This window comes from Phoxinus phoxinus (assembly GCF_949152265.1).
Source record: "Phoxinus phoxinus genome assembly, chromosome: 12".
NCBI lineage: Eukaryota > Metazoa > Chordata > Actinopteri > Cypriniformes > Leuciscidae > Phoxinus > Phoxinus phoxinus.
In genome coordinates this window covers 35,093,575-35,117,662 of record NC_136887.1, presented here as the reverse complement: position 1 = coordinate 35,117,662, position 24,088 = coordinate 35,093,575, and the positions used below count along the sequence as shown (strand labels likewise).

General features: G+C 43.1%; 1 protein-coding gene across 1 annotated transcript in view; it reads left to right on the top strand.

Moving 5' to 3' along the window:
* LOC307008333 (uncharacterized protein) overlaps nucleotides 1–23,103 on the top strand; it is a 67,059-nt gene extending 43,956 nt beyond the window's left edge. Inside the window, exons 14-16 of the mRNA XM_079631075.1 lie at nucleotides 19,458–19,601; nucleotides 19,799–19,874; nucleotides 22,067–23,103. Coding sequence (XP_079487201.1) covers nucleotides 19,458–19,601; nucleotides 19,799–19,874; nucleotides 22,067–22,380 — 534 coding nt within the window. The 3' untranslated portion in view covers nucleotides 22,381–23,103. The remainder of the gene's footprint in view (nucleotides 1–19,457; nucleotides 19,602–19,798; nucleotides 19,875–22,066) is intronic.
* The last annotated feature ends 985 nt before the right edge of the window (nucleotides 23,104–24,088 follow it).

The window sequence follows — 24,088 nt, the reverse complement described above, 5'->3', positions numbered from 1 at the left end:
TGTTTTTGACTTAGAAATTTTCAGCGGGTGGATTCTCAGGAACCTTGGGTTGGAGAAAGTGGATCCTCAGGAACCTTGGGTCTGATTATCTGAAAATGTTAATTTATAGGTGAAACCTACTGTACACCACTCAGGGGACACAGCTCCACACACTGATGTACATTACAGCCATTAATTATGTATAATTTGCATAAAATCACACTGTCCACCAACTGCTCACAGGGGCACCGTCAAATAAGTTACAGGTGGGATGCTGCTTTTGACCGGGCATTACTCAGGAACCAAGCCGACTTTGGGCTCCATACTCTGGGGTCATGGGGGGCCCATGGGTGCCTACCCAACCCCGGAGTATGGACCTCCAAGTCGGCTTGGTTTCCGAGATACACCCGGTCAAAGTCCCATATTTGACCGGGCATTACTCAGGAACCAAGCCGACTTTGGGCTCCATACTCTGGGGTCATGGGGGGCCCATGGGTGCCTACCCAACCCCGGAGTATGGACCTCCAAGTCGGCTTGGTTTCCGAGATACACCCGGTCAAAGCTGGACAGGAAGTGGCCGTATCTCGGAAACGGAAAGGCCCAGGAGCTGGAGACGGTGGGGTCTGAAGGGGCCCTAAGGGCCTTCCTAATGCCCGGAGTTTGGAGCTCCAACTCGGCTTAACTCCCAAGATACACCCGGTTATACATAGGGGACTTTTGGACAAAACGGTCGATATCTCGGAAAGTACGAGTCCCAGCGGGTCGTCCTTCGGGGTGCTGAGGGTCCTCCATGGGCCCTCTCAGACCCCAGAGTCCCGAGCCTCTGGGGCCCTTCCTTCTAAATTGCCCCCTTTCCTGTTGGCCCCCGTATCTCGGCCTTAGGGGGCGCTAGAAGCACGGGCCATGGCCCGTTGGAGAGGGCCCCTCGGGACCTTACTTTGACCCGAGTTTGGTGTTGCTAGGTGGCCGGGCCCCCGAGTTATGGCCGTTCAAAGTTTGGAGCCCACCTGTAACTTATTTGACAGGGTCCCTGTAGGCTCCCCGTGGACATTGCATTAAAATGGTCATATTTCACAAATAATGTGGTTATTTTTGGTCAAACCTACTCTACACCACTCAGGGGACACAGCTCCACACACTGATGTACATTACAGCCATTAATTATGCATAATTTGCATAAAATCATACTGTCCACCAACTGCTCACAGGGGCACCGTCAAATAAGTTACAGGTGGGATGCTGTTTTTGACTTAGAAATTTTCAGCGGGTGGATTCTCAGGAACCTTGGGTTGGAGAAAGTGGATCCTCAGGAACCTTGGGTCTGATTATCTGAAAATGTTAATTTATAGGTGAAACCTACTGTACACCACTCAGGGGACACAGCTCCACACACTGATGTATATCACAGCCATTAATTATGCATAATTTGCATAAAATCATACTGTCCACCAACTGCTCACAGGGGCACTGTCAAATAAGTTACAGGTGGGATGCTGTTTTTGACTTAGAAATTTTCAGCGGGTGGATTCTCAGGAACCTTGGGTTGGAGAAAGTGGATCCTCAGGAACCTTGGGTCTGATTATCTGAAAATGTTAATTTATAGGTGAAACCTACTGTACACCACTCAGGGGACACAGCTCCACACACTGATGTACATGACAGCCATTAATTATGCATAATTTGCATAAAATCATACTGTCCACCAACTGCTCACAGGGGCACCGTCAAATAAGTTACAGGTGGGATGCTGTTTTTGACCGGGCATTACTCAGGAACCAAGCCGACTTTGGGCTCCATACTCTGGGGTCATGGGGGGCCCATGGGTGCCTACCCAACCCCGGAGTATGGACCTCCAAGTCGGCTTGGTTTCTGAGATACACCCGGTCAAAGCTGGACAGGAAGTGGCCGTATCTCGGAAACGGAAAGGCCCAGGAGCTGGGGACGGTGGGGTCTGAAGGGGCCCTAAGGGCCCTTCTTTTGCCCGGAGTTTGGAGCTCCAAATCGGCTTAACTCCCAAGATACACCCGGTTATACATAGGGGACTTTTGGACAAAACAGTCGATATCTCGGAAAGGACGAGTCCCAGCGGGTCGTCCTTCGGGGTGGTGAGGGTCCCCCAGGGGCCCTCTCAGACCCCAGAGTCCCGAGCCTCTGGGACCCTTCCTTCTGAATTGCACCCTTTCCTGTTGGCCCCCGTATCTCGGCCTTAGGGGGCGCTAGAAGCACGGGCCATGGCCCGTTTGAGAGGGCCCCTCGGGACCTTACTTTGACCCGAGTTTGGTGTCGCTAGGCCGCCGGGCCCCCGAGTTATGGCCGTTCAAAGTTTAGAGCCCTCCTGTAACTTAATTGACAGGTTGCAGGACGGACATCTGGAAAGCAGGGGTCAAAAGGTCGCAGGGGCTCCAAATTTGGCACGGTGGTAGTCCAGGGGCCCCCGAGTCAGGATCCAGAATTTCAGGGTCCTAGCTCGACCCCAAGTCTTTTTCCTAACCCTACCCTATCTTTTCATTGTGACCTTTGGAAAGGGTCTTTCTGTCTATAAGTGAGAGAGGCCTTGTGAGAGATTTTTACAGAGCAGGCCAAAAAAATTTCCCTGCGCTCTAGGGACTCGTCCTCATAGTATTTGGCAATGGGGCCCCTAGGCTACCAGGATGCGAAGTTTGGGGCCCCTCGGACCCCCGGGGGCCGAACAGTAGCCGAGGACACGTGCAACTTATTGCATGCGTTTTCATAGGTGGTTCGTTGGATGGTGTAACAAAAGGTCTGGAGACCAGGGGCCAAAAGATCGCAGGGGCCCCAAATTTGACACAGTGGTAGTCCAGGGGCCCCCCATTCAGGATCTTGAGTTTCAGGGGCCTAGGGGGGGGCAAAAAATTTCCCTGCGCCCTAGGGACTCGTCCTCCTAGTATGTGGTAGTGGGGACCCTAGGCTACCAGGATGCGAAGTTTGGGGCCCCTCGGACCCCCGGGGGCCGAACAGTAGCCGAGGACACGTGCAACTTATTGCATGCGTTTTCATAGGTGGTTCGTGGACAGTGGACCAAAAGGTCCGATTGGCCCCAAATTGACGTCCACGTCTCGTCAGGGGCCCCTGGGGCCGTGTCTGGAGCCTCGTGTCCCTTCGACCCGTTTTCGTGCTTAATTGGCCCAATTGTCTACGAACAGCCTATGTCAAATAGGTTGCAGGACGGACATCTGGAAAGCAGGGGTCAAAAGGTCGCAGGGGCTCCAAATTTGGCACGGTGGTAGTCCAGGGGCCCCCGAGTCAGGATCCAGAATTTCAGGGTCCTAGCTCGACCCCAAGTCTTTTTCTTAACCCTACCCTATCTTTTCATTGTGACCTTTGGAAAGGGTCTTTCTGTCTATAAGTGAGAGAGGCCTTGTGAGAGATTTTTACAGAGCAGGCCAAAAAAATTTCCCTGCGCTCTAGGGACTCGTCCTCATAGTATTTGGCAATTGGGCCCCTAGGCTACCAGGATGCGAAGTTTGGGGCCCCTCAGACCCCCGGGGGCCGAACAGCAGCCGAGGACACGTGCAACTTATTGCATGCGTTTTCATAGGTGGTTCGTTGGATGGTGTAACAAAAGGTCTGGAGACCAGGGGCCAAAAGATCGCAGGGGCCCCAAATTTGACACAGTGGTAGTCCAGGGGCCCCCCATTCAGGATCTTGAGTTTCAGGGGCCTAGGGGGGGGCAAAAAATTTCCCTGCGCCCTAGGGACTCGTCCTCCTAGTATGTGGTAGTGGGGCCCCTAGGCTACCAGCGTGCGAAATTTGGGGCCCCTCGGACCCCCGGGGGCCAAACAGTAGCCGAGGACACGTGCAACTTATTGCATGCGTTTTCATAGGTGGTTCGTGGACAGTGGACCAAAAGGTCCGATTGGCCCCAAATCGACGCCCACGTCTCGTCAGGGGCCCCTGGGGCCGTATCTGGAGCCTCGTGTCCCCTCGACCCGTTTTCGTGCTTAATTGGCCCAATTGTCTACGAACAGCCTATGTCAAATAGGTTGCAGGGCGGACGTCTGGAAAGCAGGGGTCAAAAGGTCGCAGGGGCTCCAAATTTGGCACGGTGGTAGTCCAGGGGCCCCCCGTTCAGGATCTTGAGTTTCAGGGGCCTAGGTGGGGGCAAAAAATTTCCCTGCGCCCTAGGGACTCGTCCTCATAGTATGTGGCAATGGGGCCCCTAGGCTACCAGGATGTGAAGTTTGGGGCCCCTCGGACCCCCGGGGGCCGAACAGTAGCCGAGGACACGTGCAACTTATTGCATGCATTTTCATAGGTGGTTCGTGGACATTTGACACTTAGTTGGATGTTTAGGCTGTTCGCGGACATTTTAGGCTGTTAGGGGGATGTTTAGGCTGTCCGTGGACACTTTAGGCTGTTAGGGGGACGTTTAGGCTCCCTGTGGACATTTTAGGCTGTTAGGGGGATGTTTAGGCTGTCCGTGGACAGGGGGCGTGTCCGTGATCGATCCCCGCCCCCTGGCTTCATTTAGGCTGTTAGGGGGATGTTTAGGCTGTCCGTGGACAGGGGGCGTGTCCGGGATCGATCCCCGCCCCCCTGGCTTCATTTAGGCTGTAAGGGGGATGTTTAGGCTGTCCGTGGACATTTCGGGCTGTTAGGGGGACGTCTAGGCTCCCCGTGGACAAGAGGAAGACTATGGTAGGTATTAAGCAGTCAGGGGACACCTAACGCACTTTGTGGACGAAAGGATGAAGAATAAGCTGTTAGGGGGATGGTAACGCACTCCGTGGACGAAAGGATGAAGAATAGGCTGTTAGGGGGATGGTATGTGCAGTTCTTGGACACTGGGGCCCCGTGGACTTCGTAGGCCCTCCGTGGACACCCCCGATGGAGCGTGGTCGCCCCCTAGAGGTGTCCATACAGGGCCCTATGGGCAATGCAGTGCATTGCTACGCCTTACCCCTCGAAAACGCAAAGTGTCCATTTCACCATTGACTTAAGCGGCAAATGGGCGTCCATTTGGTGCAGCGATCCCTCCGAGTGCTTAAGTGTCCAATGGCAGCTTAAATGAATGGGCAAATGTCCACGAACAGCCTAGTTTCCCTTACTATTATAACGGCGGATTGCTATTATAACAGTGGATTGCTATTATAACGGCGGATTGCTATTATAACGGCGGATTGCTATTATAACAGTGGATTGCTATTATAACGGCGGATTGCTATTATAACGGCGGATTGCTATTATAACAGTGGATTGCTATTATAACGGCGGATCGCTATTATAACAGTGGATTGCTATTATAACGGCGGATTGCTATTATAACAGTGGATTGCTATTATAACGGCGGATCGCTATTATAACGGCGGATCGCTATTATAACGGCGGATTGCTATTATAACGGCGGATTGCTATTATAAAGGCGGATCGCTATTATAACGGCGGATTGCTATTATAACGGCGGATCGCTATTATAACGGCGGATTGCTATTATAACGGCGGATCGCTATTATAACGGCGGATCGCTATTATAACGGCGGATTGCTATTATAACGGCGGATCGCTATTATAACGGCGGATTGCTATTATAACGGCGGATTGCTATTATAACGGCGGATCGCTATTATAACGGCGGATCGCTATTATAACAGTGGATTGCTATTATCACGGCGGATCGCTATTATAACGGCGGATTGCTATTATAACGGCGGATTGCTATTATAACGGCGGATCGCTATTATAACAGTGGATCGCTATTATAACGGCGGATTGCTATTATAATGGCGGATTGCTATTATAACGGCGGATTGCTATTATAATGGCGGATTGCTATTATAACAGTGGATTGCTATTATAACAGTGGATTGCTATTATAACGGTGGATTGCTATTATAACGGCGGATTGCTATTATAACAGTGGATTGCTATTATAACAGTGGATTGCTATTATAACGGTGGATTGCTATTATAACGGCGGATTGCTATTATAACGGTGGATTGCTATTATAACGGCGGATTGCTATTATAATGGCGGATTGCTATTATAACGGCGGATTGCTATTATAACAGTGGATTGCTATTATAACAGTGGATTGCTATTATAACGGTGGATTGCTATTATAACAGTGGATTGCTATTATAACAGTGGATTGCTATTATAACGGTGGATTGCTATTATAACGGCGGATTGCTATTTTAACGGCGGATCGCTATTATAACGGCGGATTGCTATTATAACGGCGGATTGCTATTATAACGGCGGATTGCTATTATAACGGCGGATTGCTATTATAATGGCGGATTGCTATTATAACAGTGGATTGCTATTATAACGGCGGATTGCTATTATAATGGCGGATTGCTATTATAACGGCGGATTGCTATTATAACGGCGGATTGCTATTATAACAGTGGATTGCTATTATAATGGCGGATTGCTATTATAACGGCGGATTGCTATTATAACGGCGGATTGCTATTATAATGGCGGATTGCTATTATAACGGCGGATTGCTATTATAACGGCGGATTGCTATTATAACGGCGGATCGCTATTATAACGGCGGATTGCTATTATAACGGCGGATTGCTATTATAACGGCGGATCGCTATTATAACGGCGGATTGCTATTATAACGGCGGATTGCTATTATAAAGGCGGATCGCTATTATAACGGCGGATCGCTATTATAACGGCGGATTGCTATTATAACGGCGGATTGCTATTATAACGGCGGATCGCTATTATAACGGCGGATCGCTATTATAACGGCGGATCGCTATTATAACGGCGGATCGCTATTATAACGGCGGATTGCTATTATAACGGCGGATCGCTATTATAACGGCGGATTGCTATTATAATGGCGGATTGCTTTTATAACGGCGGATTGCTATTATAATGGCGGATTGCTATTATAACGGCGGATCGCTATTATAACGGCGGATTGCTATTATAACGGCGGATTGCTATTATAACGGCGGATCGCTATTATAACGGCGGATCGCTATTATAACGGCGGATTGCTATTATAACGGCGGATCGCTATTATAACGGCGGATTGCTATTATAACGGCGGATCGCTATTATAACGGCGGATTGCTATTATAAAGGCGGATTGCTATTATAACGGCGGATTGCTATTATAACGGCGGATTGCTATTATAACGGCGGATTGCTATTATAACGGCGGATCGCTATTATAACGGCGGATTGCTATTATAACGGCGGATTGCTATTATAACGGCGGATTGCTATTATAACGGTGGATTGCTATTATAACGGCGGATCGCTATTATAACGGCGGATTGCTATTATAACGGCGGATCGCTATTATAACGGCGGATCGCTATTATAACGGCGGATCGCTATTATAACGGCGGATCGCTATTATAACGGCGGATCGCTATTATAACGGCGGATTGCTATTATAACGGCGGATTGCTATTATAACGGCGGATTGCTATTATAACGGCGGATTGCTATTATAACGACGGATCGCTATTATAACGGCGGATCGCTATTATAACGGCGGATTGCTATTATAACGGCGGATCGCTATTATAACGGCGGATTGCTATTATAACGGCGGATTGCTATTATAACGGCGGATTGCTATTATAACGGCGGATCGCTATTATAACGGCGGATCGCTATTATAACAGTGGATTGCTATTATAACGGCGGATTGCTATTATAACGGCGGATTGCTATTATAACGGTGGATCGCTATTATAACGGCGGATTGCTATTATAACAGTGGATCGCTATTATAATGGCGGATTGCTATTATAACGGCGGATTGCTATTATAACGGTGGATCGCTATTATAACGGCGGATTGCTATTATAACAGTGGATTGCTATTATAACGGTGGATCGCTATTATAACGGTGGATCGCTATTATAATGGCGGATTGCTATTATAACAGTGGATTGCTATTATAACGGTGGATCGCTATTATAATGGCGGATTGCTATTATAACAGTGGATTGCTATTATAACGGTGGATCGCTATTATAACGGCGGATCGCTATTATAACAGTGGATTGCTATTATAACGGCGGATTGCTATTATAACGGCGGATTGCTATTATAACGGCGGATCGCTATTATAACGGCAGATTGCTATTATAACAGTGGATTGCTATTATAACGGCGGATCGCTATTATAACGGCGGATTGCTATTATAACGGCGGATTGCTATTATAACGGCGGATTGCTATTATAATGGCGGATTGCTATTATAAAGGCGGATTGCTATTATAAAGGCGGATTGCTATTATAACGGCGGATTGCTATTATAACGGCGGATTGCTATTATAAAGGCGGATTGCTATTATAAAGGCGGATTGCTATTATAACGGCAGATTGCTATTATAACGGCGGATCGCTATTATAACGGCGGATCGCTATTATAACGGCGGATTGCTATTATAACGGCGGATTGCTATTATAAAGGCGGATCGCTATTATAACGGCGGATTGCTATTATAACGGCAGATTGCTATTATAACGGCGGATCGCTATTATAACGGCGGATCGCTATTATAACGGCGGATCGCTATTATAACGGCGGATTGCTATTATAACGGCGGATTGCTATTATAACGGCGGATTGCTATTATAAAGGCGGATCGCTATTATAACGGCGGATTGCTATTATAACGGCAGATTGCTATTATAACGGCGGATCGCTATTATAACGGTGGATCGCTATTATAACGGCGGATTGCTATTATAACGGCGGATTGCTATTATAAAGGCGGATCGCTATTATAACGGCGGATTGCTATTATAACGGTGGATCGCTATTATAACGGCGGATCGCTATTATAACGGCGGATTGCTATTATAAAGGCGGATCGCTATTATAACGGCGGATTGCTATTATAACGGCAGATTGCTATTATAACGGCGGATCGCTATTATAACGGTGGATCGCTATTATAACGGCGGATTGCTATTATAACGGCGGATCGCTATTATAACGGCGGATCGCTATTATAACGGCGGATTGCTATTATAACGGCGGATTGCTATTATAACGGCGGATTGCTATTATAATGGCGGATTGCTATTATAAAGGCGGATTGCTATTATAAAGGCGGATTGCTATTATAACGGCGGATTGCTATTATAACGGCGGATTGCTATTATAACGGCGGATTGCTATTATAACGGCGGATTGCTATTATAACGGCGGATTGCTATTATAACGGCGGATCGCTATTATAACGGCGGATTGCTATTATAACGGCGGATCGCTATTATAACGGTGGATTGCTATTATAACGGCGGATTGCTATTATAACGGTGGATTGCTATTATAACGGCGGATTGCTATTATAACGGCGGATCGCTATTATAACGGCGGATCGCTATTATAACGGCGGATTGCTATTATAACGGCGGATTGCTATTATAACGGCGGATCGCTATTATAACGGCGGATTGCTATTATAAAGGCGGATCGCTATTATAACGGCGGATTGCTATTATAACGGCGGATTGCTATTATAACGGCGGATCGCTATTATAACGGCGGATTGCTATTATAATGGCGGATTGCTATTATAACGGCGGATTGCTATTATAACGGCGGATTGCTATTATAACGGCGGATCGCTATTATAACGGCGGATTGCTATTATAACGGCGGATCGCTATTATAACGGCGGATCGCTATTATAACGGCGGATTGCTATTATAACGGCGGATTGCTATTATAACGGCGGATTGCTATTATAACGGTGGATTGCTATTATAACGGCGGATTGCTATTATAACGGCGGATCGCTATTATAACGGCGGATCGCTATTATAACGGCGGATTGCTATTATAACGGCGGATTGCTATTATAACGGCGGATCGCTATTATAACGGCGGATTGCTATTATAACGGCGGATCGCTATTATAACGGCGGATCGCTATTATAACGGCGGATTGCTATTATAAAGGCGGATCGCTATTATAACGGCGGATTGCTATTATAACGGCGGATTGCTATTATAACGGCGGATTGCTATTATAACGGCGGATTGCTATTATAAAGGCGGATCGCTATTATAACGGCGGATTGCTATTATAACGGCGGATTGCTATTATAACGGCGGATCGCTATTATAACGGCGGATTGCTATTATAACGGCGGATTGCTATTATAATGGCGAATTGCTATTATAACGGCGGATTGCTATTATAACGGCGGATTGCTATTATAACGGTGGATCGCTATTATAATGGCGGATTGCTATTATAACAGTGGATTGCTATTATAACAGTGGATTGCTATTATAACGGCGGATTGCTATTATAACGGCGGATTGCTATTATAACGGTGGATTGCTATTATAACGGCGGATTGCTATTATAACGGCGGATTGCTATTATAACGGTGGATCGCTATTATAATGGCGGATTGCTATTATAACAGTGGATTGCTATTATAACAGTGGATTGCTATTATAACGGCGGATTGCTATTATAACGGCGGATTGCTATTATAACGGTGGATTGCTATTATAACGGCGGATTGCTATTATAACGGCGGATTGCTATTATAACGGTGGATCGCTATTATAATGGCGGATTGCTATTATAACAGTGGATTGCTATTATAACAGTGGATTGCTATTATAACAGTGGATTGCTATTATAAAGGCGGATTGCTATTATAACGGCGGATCGCTATTATAACGGCGGATTGCTATTATAACGGCGGATCGCTATTATAACGGCGGATTGCTATTATAACGGCGGATTGCTATTATAATGGCGGATTGCTATTATAACGGCGGATTGCTATTATAACGGCGGATTGCTATTATAACGGCGGATTGCTATTATAACGGCGGATTGCTATTATAACGGCGGATCGCTATTATAACGGCGGATTGCTATTATAACGGTGGATTGCTATTATAACGGCGGATTGCTATTATAAAGGCGGATTGCTATTATAAAGGCGGATCGCTATTATAACGGCGGATTGCTATTATAACGGCGGATTGCTATTATAAAGGCGGATCGCTATTATAACGGCGGATTGCTATTATAACGGCAGATTGCTATTATAACGGCGGATTGCTATTATAAAGGCGGATCGCTATTATAACGGCGGATTGCTATTATAACGGCGGATTGCTATTATAAAGGCGGATTGCTATTATAAAGGCGGATTGCTATTATAACGGCGGATTGCTATTATAAAGGCGGATTGCTATTATAAAGGCGGATTGCTATTATAACGGCGGATTGCTATTATAACGGCGGATTGCTATTATAACGGTGGATCGCTATTATAATGGCGGATTGCTATTATAACAGTGGATTGCTATTATAACAGTGGATTGCTATTATAACAGCGGATTGCTATTATAACGGCGGATTGCTATTATAACGGCGGATTGCTATTATAACGGCGGATCGCTATTATAACGGCGGATTGCTATTATAACGGCGGATTGCTATTATAACGGCGGATTGCTATTATAACGGCGGATTGCTATTATAACGGCGGATTGCTATTATAACGGCGGATCGCTATTATAACGGCGGATCGCTATTATAACGGCGGATTGCTATTATAACGGCGGATTGCTATTATAACGGCGGATTGCTATTATAACGGCGGATCGCTATTATAACGGCGGATTGCTATTATAACGGCGGATTGCTATTATAACGGCGGATTGCTATTATAACAGTGGATTGCTATTATAACGGCGGATTGCTATTATAACGGCGGATCGCTATTATAACGGCGGATTGCTATTATAACGGCGGATTGCTATTATAACAGTGGATTGCTATTATAACGGCGGATTGCTATTATAACGGCGGATCGCTATTATAACGGCGGATCGCTATTATAACGGCGGATTGCTATTATAACGGCGGATCGCTATTATAACGGCGGATCGCTATTATAACGGCGGATCGCTATTATAACGGCGGATTGCTATTATAACGGCGGATTGCTATTATAACGGCGGATTGCTATTATAACAGTGGATTGCTATTATAACAGTGGATTGCTATTATAACGGTGGATTGCTATTATAACGGCGGATTGCTATTATAACGGCGGATTGCTATTATAACGGCGGATTGCTATTATAACGGCGGATTGCTATTATAACGGCGGATCGCTATTATAACGGCGGATCGCTATTATAACGGTGGATTGCTATTATAACGGCGGATTGCTATTATAATGGCGGATTGCTATTATAACGGTGGATTGCTATTATAACGGCGGATCGCTATTATAACGGCGGATTGCTATTATAACGGCGGATTGCTATTATAACAGTGGATTGCTATTATAACGGTGGATTGCTATTATAACGGCGGATTGCTATTATAATGGCGGATTGCTATTATAACGGCGGATTGCTATTATAACGGCGGATTGCTATTATAACGGCGGATCGCTATTATAACGGCGGATCGCTATTATAACAGTGGATTGCTATTATAAAGGCGGATTGCTATTATAACAGTGGATTGCTATTATAACGGCGGATTGCTATTATAACGGCGGATTGCTATTATAATGGCGGATTGCTATTATAACGGCGGATTGCTATTATAACGGCGGATTGCTATTATAACGGCGGATCGCTATTATAACGGCGGATCGCTATTATAACAGTGGATTGCTATTATAAAGGCGGATTGCTATTATAACGGCGGATTGCTATTATAACGGCGGATTGCTATTATAACGGCGGATTGCTATTATAACGGCGGATCGCTATTATAACGGCGGATTGCTATTATAACGGCGGATCGCTATTATAACAGTGGATTGCTATTATAACGGCGGATTGCTATTATAACGGCGGATTGCTATTATAACGGCGGATTGCTATTATAACGGCGGATTGCTATTATAACGGCGGATCGCTATTATAACAGTGGATTGCTATTATAACGGCGGATCGCTATTATAACAGTGGATTGCTATTATAACGGCGGATTGCTATTATAACGGCGGATTGCTATTATAACGGCGGATTGCTATTATACCGGCGGATTGCTATTATAACGGCGGATCGCTATTATAACAGTGGATTGCTATTATAACGGCGGATCGCTATTATAACAGTGGATTGCTATTATAACGGCGGATCGCTATTATAACGGCGGATCGCTATTATAACAGTGGATTGCTATTATAAAGGCGGATTGCTATTATAACGGCGGATTGCTATTATAACAGTGGATTGCTATTATAACGGCGGATTGCTATTATAACGGCGGATTGCTATTATAACAGTGGATTGCTATTATAACGGCGGATTGCTATTATAACGGCGGATTGCTATTATAACGGCGGATTGCTATTATAACGGCGGATTGCTATTATACCGGCGGATTGCTATTATAACGGCGGATTGCTATTATAACAGTGGATTGCTATTATAACGGCGGATTGCTATTATAACGGCGGATTGCTATTATAACGGCGGATTGCTATTATAACGGCGGATTGCTATTATAACGGCGGATCGCTATTATAACAGTGGATTGCTATTATAAAGGCGGATTGCTATTATAACGGCGGATCGCTATTATAACGGCGGATTGCTATTATAACGGCGGATCGCTAATATAACGGCGGATCGCTATTATAACGGCGGATCGCTATTATAACGGTGGATCGCTATTATAACGGCGGATCGCTATTATAACGGCGGATTGCTATTATAACGGCGGATTGCTATTATAACGGCGGATTGCTATTATAACGGCGGATTGCTATTATAACGGCGGATTGCTATTATAACGGCGGATCGCTATTATAACGGCGGATTGCTATTATAACGGCGGATTGCTATTATAACAGTGGATTGCTATTATAACGGCGGATTGCTATTATAACGGCGGATTGCTATTATAACGGCGGATTGCTATTATAACGGTGGATTGCTATTATAACGGCGGATTGCTATTATAACGGCGGATTGCTATTATAACGGCGGATTGCTATTATAACAGTGGATTGCTATTATAACGGCGGATTGCTATTATAACGGCGGATTGCTATTATAACGGCGGATTGCTATTATAACGGCGGATCGCTATTATAACGGCGGATCGCTATTATAACGGCGGATCGCTATTATAACGGCGGATCGCTATTATAACGGCGGATTGCTATTATAACGGCGGATCGCTATTATAACGGTGGATCGCTATTATAACGGCGGATCGCTATTATAACGGCGGATCGCTATTATAACGGCGGATCGCTATTATAACGGCGGATCGCTATTATAACGGAGGATTGCTATTATAACGGCGGATCGCTATTATAACGGCGGATCGCTATTATAACGGAGGATTGCTATTATAACGGCGGATCGCTATTATAACGGCGGATTGCTATTATAACGGCGGATCGCTATTATAACGGAGGATTGCTATTATAACGGCGGATCGCTATTATAACGGCGGATCGCTATTATAACGGAGGATTGCTATTATAACGGCGGATCGCTATTATAACGGCGGATCGCTATTATAACGGCGGATCGCTATTATAACGGCGGATCGCTATTATAACGGAGGATTGCTATTATAACGGCGGATCGCTATTATAACGGCGGATCGCTATTATAACGGAGGATTGCTATTATAACGGCGGAACGCTATTATAACGGCGGATCGCTATTATAATGGCGGATTGCTATTATAACGGCGGATTGCTATTATAACGGCGGATCGCTATTATAACGGCGGATCGCTATTATAACAGTGGATTGCTATTATAAAGGCGGATTGCTATTATAACGGCGGATTGCTATTATAACAGTGGATTGCTATTATAACGGCGGATTGCTATTATAACGGCGGATTGCTATTATAACGGCGGATTGCTATTATAACGGCGGATTGCTATTATACCGGCGGATTGCTATTATAACGGCGGATTGCTATTATAACAGTGGATTGCTATTATAACGGCGGATTGCTATTATAACAGCGGATTGCTATTATAACGGCGGATTGCTATTATAACGGCGGATTGCTATTATAACGGCGGATCGCTATTATAACAGTGGATTGCTATTATAACGGCGGATTGCTATTATAACGGCGGATTGCTATTATAACGGCGGATTGCTATTATAACGGCGGATTGCTATTATAACAGTGGATTGCTATTATAACGGCGGATTGCTATTATAACGGCGGATTGCTATTATAACGGAGGATCGCTATTATAACGGCGGATCGCTATTATAACGGCGGATCGCTATTATAACGGAGGATTGCTATTATAACGGCGGATCGCTATTATAACGGCGGATCGCTATTATAACGGCGGATCGCTATTATAACGGCGGATCGCTATTATAACGGCGGATTGCTATTATAACGGCGGATCGCTATTATAACAGTGGATTGCTATTATAACGGCGGATTGCTATTATAACGGCGGATTGCTATTATAACGGCGGATTGCTATTATAACGGCGGATTGCTATTATAACGGCGGATTGCTATTATAACAGCGGATTGCTATTATAACGGCGGATTGCTATTATAACGGCGGATTGCTATTATAACGGCGGATCGCTATTATAACGGCGGATCGCTATTATAACGGCGGATCGCTATTATAACGGCGGATCGCTATTATAACGGCGGATCGCTATTATAACGGCGGATCGCTATTATAACGGCGGATTGCTATTATAACGGCGGATCGCTATTATAACGGTGGATCGCTATTATAACGGCGGATCGCTATTATAACGGCGGATCGCTATTATAACGGCGGATCGCTATTATAACGGCGGATCGCTATTATAACGGAGGATTGCTATTATAACGGCGGATCGCTATTATAACGGCGGATCGCTATTATAACGGAGGATTGCTATTATAACGGCGGATCGCTATTATAACGGCGGATTGCTATTATAACGGCGGATCGCTATTATAACGGAGGATTGCTATTATAACGGCGGATCGCTATTATAACGGCGGATCGCTATTATAACGGAGGATTGCTATTATAACGGCGGATCGCTATTATAACGGCGGATCGCTATTATAACGGCGGATCGCTATTATAACGGCGGATCGCTATTATAACGGAGGATTGCTATTATAACGGCGGATCGCTATTATAACGGCGGATCGCTATTATAACGGAGGATTGCTATTATAACGGCGGAACGCTATTATAACGGCGGATCGCTATTATAATGGCGGATTGCTATTATAACGGCGGATTGCTATTATAACGGCGGATCGCTATTATAACGGCGGATCGCTATTATAACGGCGGATTGCTATTATAACGGCGGATTGCTATTATAACGGCGGATCGCTATTATAACGGCGGATTGCTATTATAACGGCGGATCGCTATTATAACGGCGGATCGCTATTATAACGGCGGATCGCTATTATAACGGCGGATTGCTATTATAACGGCGGATTGCTATTATAACAGTGGATTGCTATTATAACGGCGGATTGCTATTATAACGGCGGATTGCTATTATAACGGCGGATTGCTATTATAACGGCGGATTGCTATTATACCGGCGGATTGCTATTATAACGGCGGATTGCTATTATAACAGTGGATTGCTATTATAACGGCGGATTGCTATTATAACAGCGGATTGCTATTATAACGGCGGATTGCTATTATAACGGCGGATTGCTATTATAACGGCGGATCGCTATTATAACAGTGGATTGCTATTATAACGGCGGATTGCTATTATAACGGCGGATTGCTATTATAACGGCGGATTGCTATTATAACGGCGGATTGCTATTATAACAGTGGATTGCTATTATAACGGCGGATTGCTATTATAACGGCGGATTGCTATTATAACGGAGGATCGCTATTATAACGGCGGATCGCTATTATAACGGCGGATCGCTATTATAACGGAGGATTGCTATTATAACGGCGGATCGCTATTATAACGGCGGATCGCTATTATAACGGCGGATTGCTATTATAACGGCGGATTGCTATTATAACGGCGGATCGCTATTATAACAGCGGATTGCTATTATAACGGCGGATTGCTATTATAACGGCGGATTGCTATTATAACGGCGGATTGCTATTATAACGGCGGATTGCTATTATAACAGTGGATTGCTATTATAACGGCGGATTGCTATTATAACGGCGGATTGCTATTATAACGGCGGATTGCTATTATAACGGCGGATTGCTATTATAACGGAGGATCGCTATTATAACGGCGGATCGCTATTATAACGGCGGATCGCTATTATAACGGAGGATTGCTATTATAACGGCGGATCGCTATTATAACGGCGGATCGCTATTATAACGGCGGATTGCTATTATAACGGCGGATTGCTATTATAACGGCGGATCGCTATTATAACAGTGGATTGCTATTATAACGGCGGATTGCTATTATAACGGCGGATTGCTATTATAACGGAGGATCGCTATTATAACGGCGGATCGCTATTATAACGGCGGATCGCTATTATAACGGAGGATTGCTATTATAACGGCGGATCGCTATTATAACGGCGGATCGCTATTATAACGGCGGATCGCTATTATAACGGCGGATTGCTATTATAACGGCGGATCGCTATTATAACAGTGGATTGCTATTATAACGGCGGATTGCTATTATAACGGCGGATTGCTATTATAACGGCGGATTGCTATTATAACGGCGGATTGCTATTATAACGGCGGATTGCTATTATAACAGCGGATTGCTATTATAACGGCGGATTGCTATTATAACGGCGGATTGCTATTATAACGGCGGATCGCTATTATAACGGCGGATCGCTATTATAACGGCGGATCGCTATTATAACGGCGGATTGCTATTATAACGGCGGATCGCTATTATAACGGTGGATCGCTATTATAACGGCGGATCGCTATTATAACGGTGGATTGCTATTATAACGGCGGATTGCTATTATAACGGCGGATTGCTATTATAACGGCGGATCGCTATTATAACGGCGGATCGCTATTATAACGGCGGATCGCTATTATAACGGCGGATCGCTATTATAACGGCGGATCGCTATTATAACGGCGGATCGCTATTATAACGGCGGATTGCTATTATAACGGTGGATCGCTATTATAACGGCGGATTGCTATTATAACGGCGGATTGCTATTATAACGGCGGATTGCTATTATAACGGCGGATCGCTATTATAACGGTGGATCGCTATTATAACGGCGGATTGCTATTATAACGGCGGATTGCTATTATAACGGAGGATTGCTATTATAACGGCGGATCGCTATTATAACGGCGGATCGCTATTATAACGGAGGATTGCTATTATAACGGCGGATCGCTATTATAACGGCGGATCGCTATTATAACGGCGGATCGCTATTATAACGGCGGATTGCTATTATAACGGCGGATTGCTATTATAACGGCGGATCGCTATTATAACGGCGGATCGCTATTATAACGGCGGATCGCTATTATAACGGCGGATCGCTATTATAACGGCGGATTGCTATTATAACGGCGGATCGCTATTATAACGGTGGATTGCTATTATAACGGCGGATCGCTATTATAACGGCGGATTGCTATTATAACGGCGGATTGCTATTATAACGGTGGATTGCTATTATAACGGCGGATTGCTATTATAACGGCGGATTGCTATTATAACGGCGGGTTTGCCGGCGCACGCCAGGAGCGGTTCACAGCCGAGGAGACCGACGTTCTCGTCAGGGCCGTAAAACACAGAGAAGTGACATTGGGGATGATGGAGAAACACACACACATCAGCTTCGGTTAAACAGGCGTATAATAATTTGGGTAAATGTGTTGCTAGATTTATGTATTTTTCCACATCTTCACGGACACAACAATGATTTCCCTTGTGTGTTAATATTTTTCCTTGTAATAATGTATGATTTGCAAAAATGAAAACTGCTGCGTCTGTTTATATTAGAGAATCAAAGTGTGTGTGTTGTTCACACGCTACATAATGGCCAATCACGCGCACTTAAAATAGCATCTGACTAACGCACGGCGCCACTGTCTTTAGACTGGGTTTCTCCTGGTCAGCGGCGGAGTTGTTTTCTGGAACTGCAGAATATCACCAGGGAACGTTTGCGCCGGAACACACTCCTCTTTACACTGAACCGCCCCCCCCCGAGCGCAAGTTCATTCCCTAATTTACCGACGTGCGTCTGTGGAGGGAAGAGTCGCTGTGCGCGGGTGCAGAATAGGAATGATACATGCGTCGTGTACAAAGTCAATTGCGCTGGGTGCAAGATACGGCCCAATGTTTTACTAATCTGTGTTATTTACTATGGTCAGATTCACTCATTCAGTTGTTTGTTAACTTTTTAATTAGTTCATTATTATTAGTTCATTAATTGTGTCTTTACATCACAACGGCTTTAATTTATTCTGCTCGTGTTTCATAAAGCTCAATGAGTGAAAGCAACAAATAAGTGTAATTCTGTGTTTCCTCAGGATGGCCGTGGAGCTCAACACAAGTATGATTTGTATGCTGTAGTGAAGCATTCTGGATCCTTCTCTGGTGGACATTATTATGCGGTCATCAAGTCATTTGAGGATCATCAGTGGTACGAGTTTAATGACAGCTCTGTACACAAGGTGAACTGTTTTTGATATTTGGCTAAAAATGAGTCCTGATATTCAATATGTGTTTTGGTAATACTTTACAATAAGTTGCCAGTTGTTAACTTAAACAACAGTATTTGTTGATTTTATTAACAGTTATTTCTGGCTGAGATATTAATGGTCTTGTGGTGTGTTGTAATGTGTTTTATGTTTCTCTTTTGCTTTCCCAGATCGATGATTTAAAAAACCCCTTCCACTGTAATATGGCCTACTTTCTTCTGTACAAGAAAAGTTCCAACGAGTCAGGTATCTATTCAGTGTTTCTCATTTACAAACCAGAAATACATCAACAATCTGAAGGTTACATTTAAAAAGAGAATGACCAAAACTATGTCAATTTAAAATATGTGATCAATACAATACATGACAAATGTTAGTGGATATCTCTGATTAAATAAGTTTGAGTTTTCTTGTAATTTCTGAGAGATCAAATCGAAAACTTTGGCACTGTAATAAAAGATTAGTTGACTCAACTTAACTAAGTCAAGTCATCTTGTTGCTTTGACTGAGTTAATTTGAGTCAACTTATAGTGTCAAGTTTATGCATTAATTCGTGTTCTGAAGTGTAATAAACTTGACACTATAAGTTGACTCAAATTAACTCAGTCAAAGCAACAAGATGACTTGACTTAGTTAAGTTGAGTCAACTAATCTTTTTTTACAGTCTTGAGAATTGTGTGTAGCAGAACATGGACAGAACACAGCAACATGTGGATTACTTTTGTACTGCCTTCATGTACTTTTTGGAGAGCTACAACTTTAGTCCCTACTGATTTTCATTGTGTATACACTATAATGAGAGAATTTTCCCAGCAAGCAATTTTGCGTTTAAAAGCCGTCTAATAGTGTCCAAACACAATCCTGACGTCTAGACTAAAACGAGGCAAAATTTGGGCTGTCAGTGAAAATGTAATAGACGTCTAAACCATCGCCCGAGAATAGACTACTCATCAATTAAATAACAAAGAAATGAAATGAGAAATGAAACCAAACAGCTTGTAATCACTGTTGACTTTGCTTGCATGATGGAATATCAAACATCTTGCAAGTTATTTAGGCAAAAACAACATGTAACCAAATTTAAGGTTATTTTGGCTAGAAGTGTGTTACTCACACGGCAAACAATGCTTTTCTTACTTAGTATTTTTGTTTTGTTTCCAGTCCAAATATAAAAAAAATCTTAAATCAAGATGCATTTAGATGAGTAAAATGCCATAAGATATTAAGTCTTGTTTTCTGGGGAAATAAATCAAAATTAAGTGAGTTTTTGCTTAAGACAAGCTAAATTATCTGCCAATGGGGTCAGAGAAATAATCGGTAACACTTTACAATAAGGGGGCACTAATAAGCATTAATTCATGCTTAACTAATGCACAGATAATACTGAATTAATGTATTACTAATGATTATCTAAGCTATTCATTAATGATTGCCTCATTAGCAACTAATGAAGAGTCTGTCTGGTTAATATATTAGTTCATATATGAATTGTTATTAATTATATATGTAAGTGTGGATTAATTCCATAATCACTTATTTTATTAACTAATAGTGTTCATTCATTTGTTAATTACCACAATGAGCCAAACCCTTATATTTCAACTTCCAGATAATACAGGTAAAATAATATGCATTAATATATTATTAATTACAGCATTAGTAGTGTGTCAATCACTACAATGTTTTTGGAAACCAGTGTTTAATAAACAGCTTTTATAAACTCTAGTGATGGTCATTAATGATTAATTAATCATTAGCTAACAATCATTATGTTGTGACTTTACTTGTTGAGGACATCATTATTAACTCATCATCTAGTAATTGTAGTAATTGACACACTACTAATGCTGTAATTAATAATGTATTAATGCATATTAGGCTCATTGTGGTAATTAACAAATTAATGAAAACTATTAGTTAATAAAATAAGTGATTATGGAATTAATACACACTTACATATATAATTAATAACAATTCATATATGAACTAATATATTAACCAGACAGACTCTTCATTAGTTGCTAATGAGGCAATCATTAATGAATAGCTTAGATAATCATTAGTAATACATTAATTCAGTATTATCTGTGCATTAGTTAAGCATGAATTAATGCTTATTAGTGCCCCCTTATTGTAAAGTGTTACCGATCATTTCTCTGACCCCATTGGCAGATAATTTAGCTTGTCTTAAGCAAAAACTCACTTAATTTTGATTTATTTCCCCAGAAAACAAGACTTAATATCTTATGTAATTTTACTCATCTAGTAAATGCATCTTGATTTAAGAATTTTTTTATATTTGGACTGGAAACAAGACAAAAATGCTAAGTAAGAAAAGCATTTTTTGCAGTGCACAGCCAGACTATATCGGGTCTAGTTAACCTATTGTTTGCTGGGTTTAATTTTTGCTTTAACTATTCCTGATCCTCAACCTGCAGAAAATGCTCCTCATGATCCGGGGAATCGGCCAGAAGTTGAGAATAATGAGAGCGATGCAACAGCAAACACCCAGCAAACACCATCAGATGAGCCTGAACCTGTAACACAACCTCTGTCAGATCAGGAGATAAAGCGAAACTCTGACACATGTGCAGAACAGTCGAGCGGCGAGAGAAAAGAAGATGCATCTGGATCTGGCCCTGATCCTCCTGATGCTCCTCATGATGTTGAAGAGAGGCTTTCCCGCGCTTTACCTGTCCACTCATCGCGACGTAAACACAGGAAAGGTCATAATAAAAAATTCACAGCTTAGCGTGTCACAGCCGATGTTGGGGAGCAAATACTCGGAATAAGACGGAAAGTTAAAATTTTTGGCTCATCTACGTTAACAGAGGTTGTTGCCGGTAAATTGGGACCTTTATCTGGCAATCTCCATCCACATGTTAGAAATCTGGGGCTGCGTTTACACTTGGCATTAACATGCGACCTGTATCTGGATGTTGTCCACACACACATTGAAAAGACGAGTGTAAACGCGCTTCTGATCGGAATGTTATCTGATTAGAATAGTAATTTTTTTCAGAGAGATGCTAACGGTCTAATCAGATTCAACGATCTATGCTAATATGCTAAAAGTGGAGTTGGAAAATGAGCCTATTTCCAAAAAAAGTGGAGTGTTCCTTTAAGAACCGGGGGTGTTAACTTTTGAACAGGATGATCGGGGTAAATTGTATCTATTTTGTCTTCTGGGAAACATGTAAATAGCTTCTGGAGGGCAGTACTAATAACAATAAGATTCAACCAAATTTTTCAATTTGTATCAAATTTAGAAAAAATCTGTATCTGTTCTGTATACTATACAATATACGAATAGTATACTATACTGCATACTATACAATAGTTCACATTCTGTAATGTGTTTAAACTCTAATTCATAAATATGGTTAAAATATGAGGATTCCCCCCAAAGGTTTCTTGAAATTTTACATTGCTTCAGTAATTGTAGTGAAAAAGTCTAATAAAAAAACTGTTCACAAATCTTTTTTAGACTCTTTTCTACATTATAGAAAAGCAAATATTGTGTGGGTAAAAAAATAAACGTAATCAGGTCTGATGGGGATAATACTGATTGACTTCATGACTCTGTCTCCTCTCCACCAATAGGATCTGATGCACTGCTGTCCAATCCAATGTGCTCTTGTGATACTCTGCGGTTTGGCATCAAAAGGAATGATTAAAGGGATAGTTCACTTTGAAATTAAATGTTGGTATGTTTTATCTTACCTCAAGGGCATCCAAGATGTCGGTGTCTTTGTCTCCGCAGTAGTTTCAATTTTGATATTTTTAGGTCAAACCGTTCTTGTCTGTCAGTCATATAATGCAGGTCTATGGTCACTGTCTCAAAGAGCATACACAGAGTCCAAATTAAACAATTCCCCATCGTAAGTACACATTGATGGCCTAAGACACGAAACGAGCGGTTTGTGTGAGAAAACGAACGGTATTTATATCGTTTTTACCTCTTGTAACACAACCACGTCCAAGTGATCTGAGGGCGCGAGCGCTTCCTTCTGTGTGACGTGTGCGCAGACGGTGCATAGATATATATACACTAGATGTCGCATTAAAGACATAGCCGTAGCTAAGTCGTAGCTAAGTAACAAAGTCGTAGCCAAGGCGAAATCTAGTGTATTTTCGTGTCTTAGGCCATCAATGTGTACTTACGATTGGGAATTGTTTAATTTGTATGCTCTGTGAGGCGGTGACCATAGACCTGCATTATATGACTGACAGACAAGAACGGTTTGACCTAAAAATATCAAAATTGAAACTACTGCGGAGACAAAGACACCGACATCTTGGATGCCCTTGAGGTAAGATAAAACATACCAACATTTAATTTCAAAGCGAACTATCCCTTTAACACAAATGTCATGTAAACATGGATTTCCTGCTTTATAAGGCTGCACATTTAATAAAAATATATTGAGATTACAATTACAGCTGCCACAAATTACATA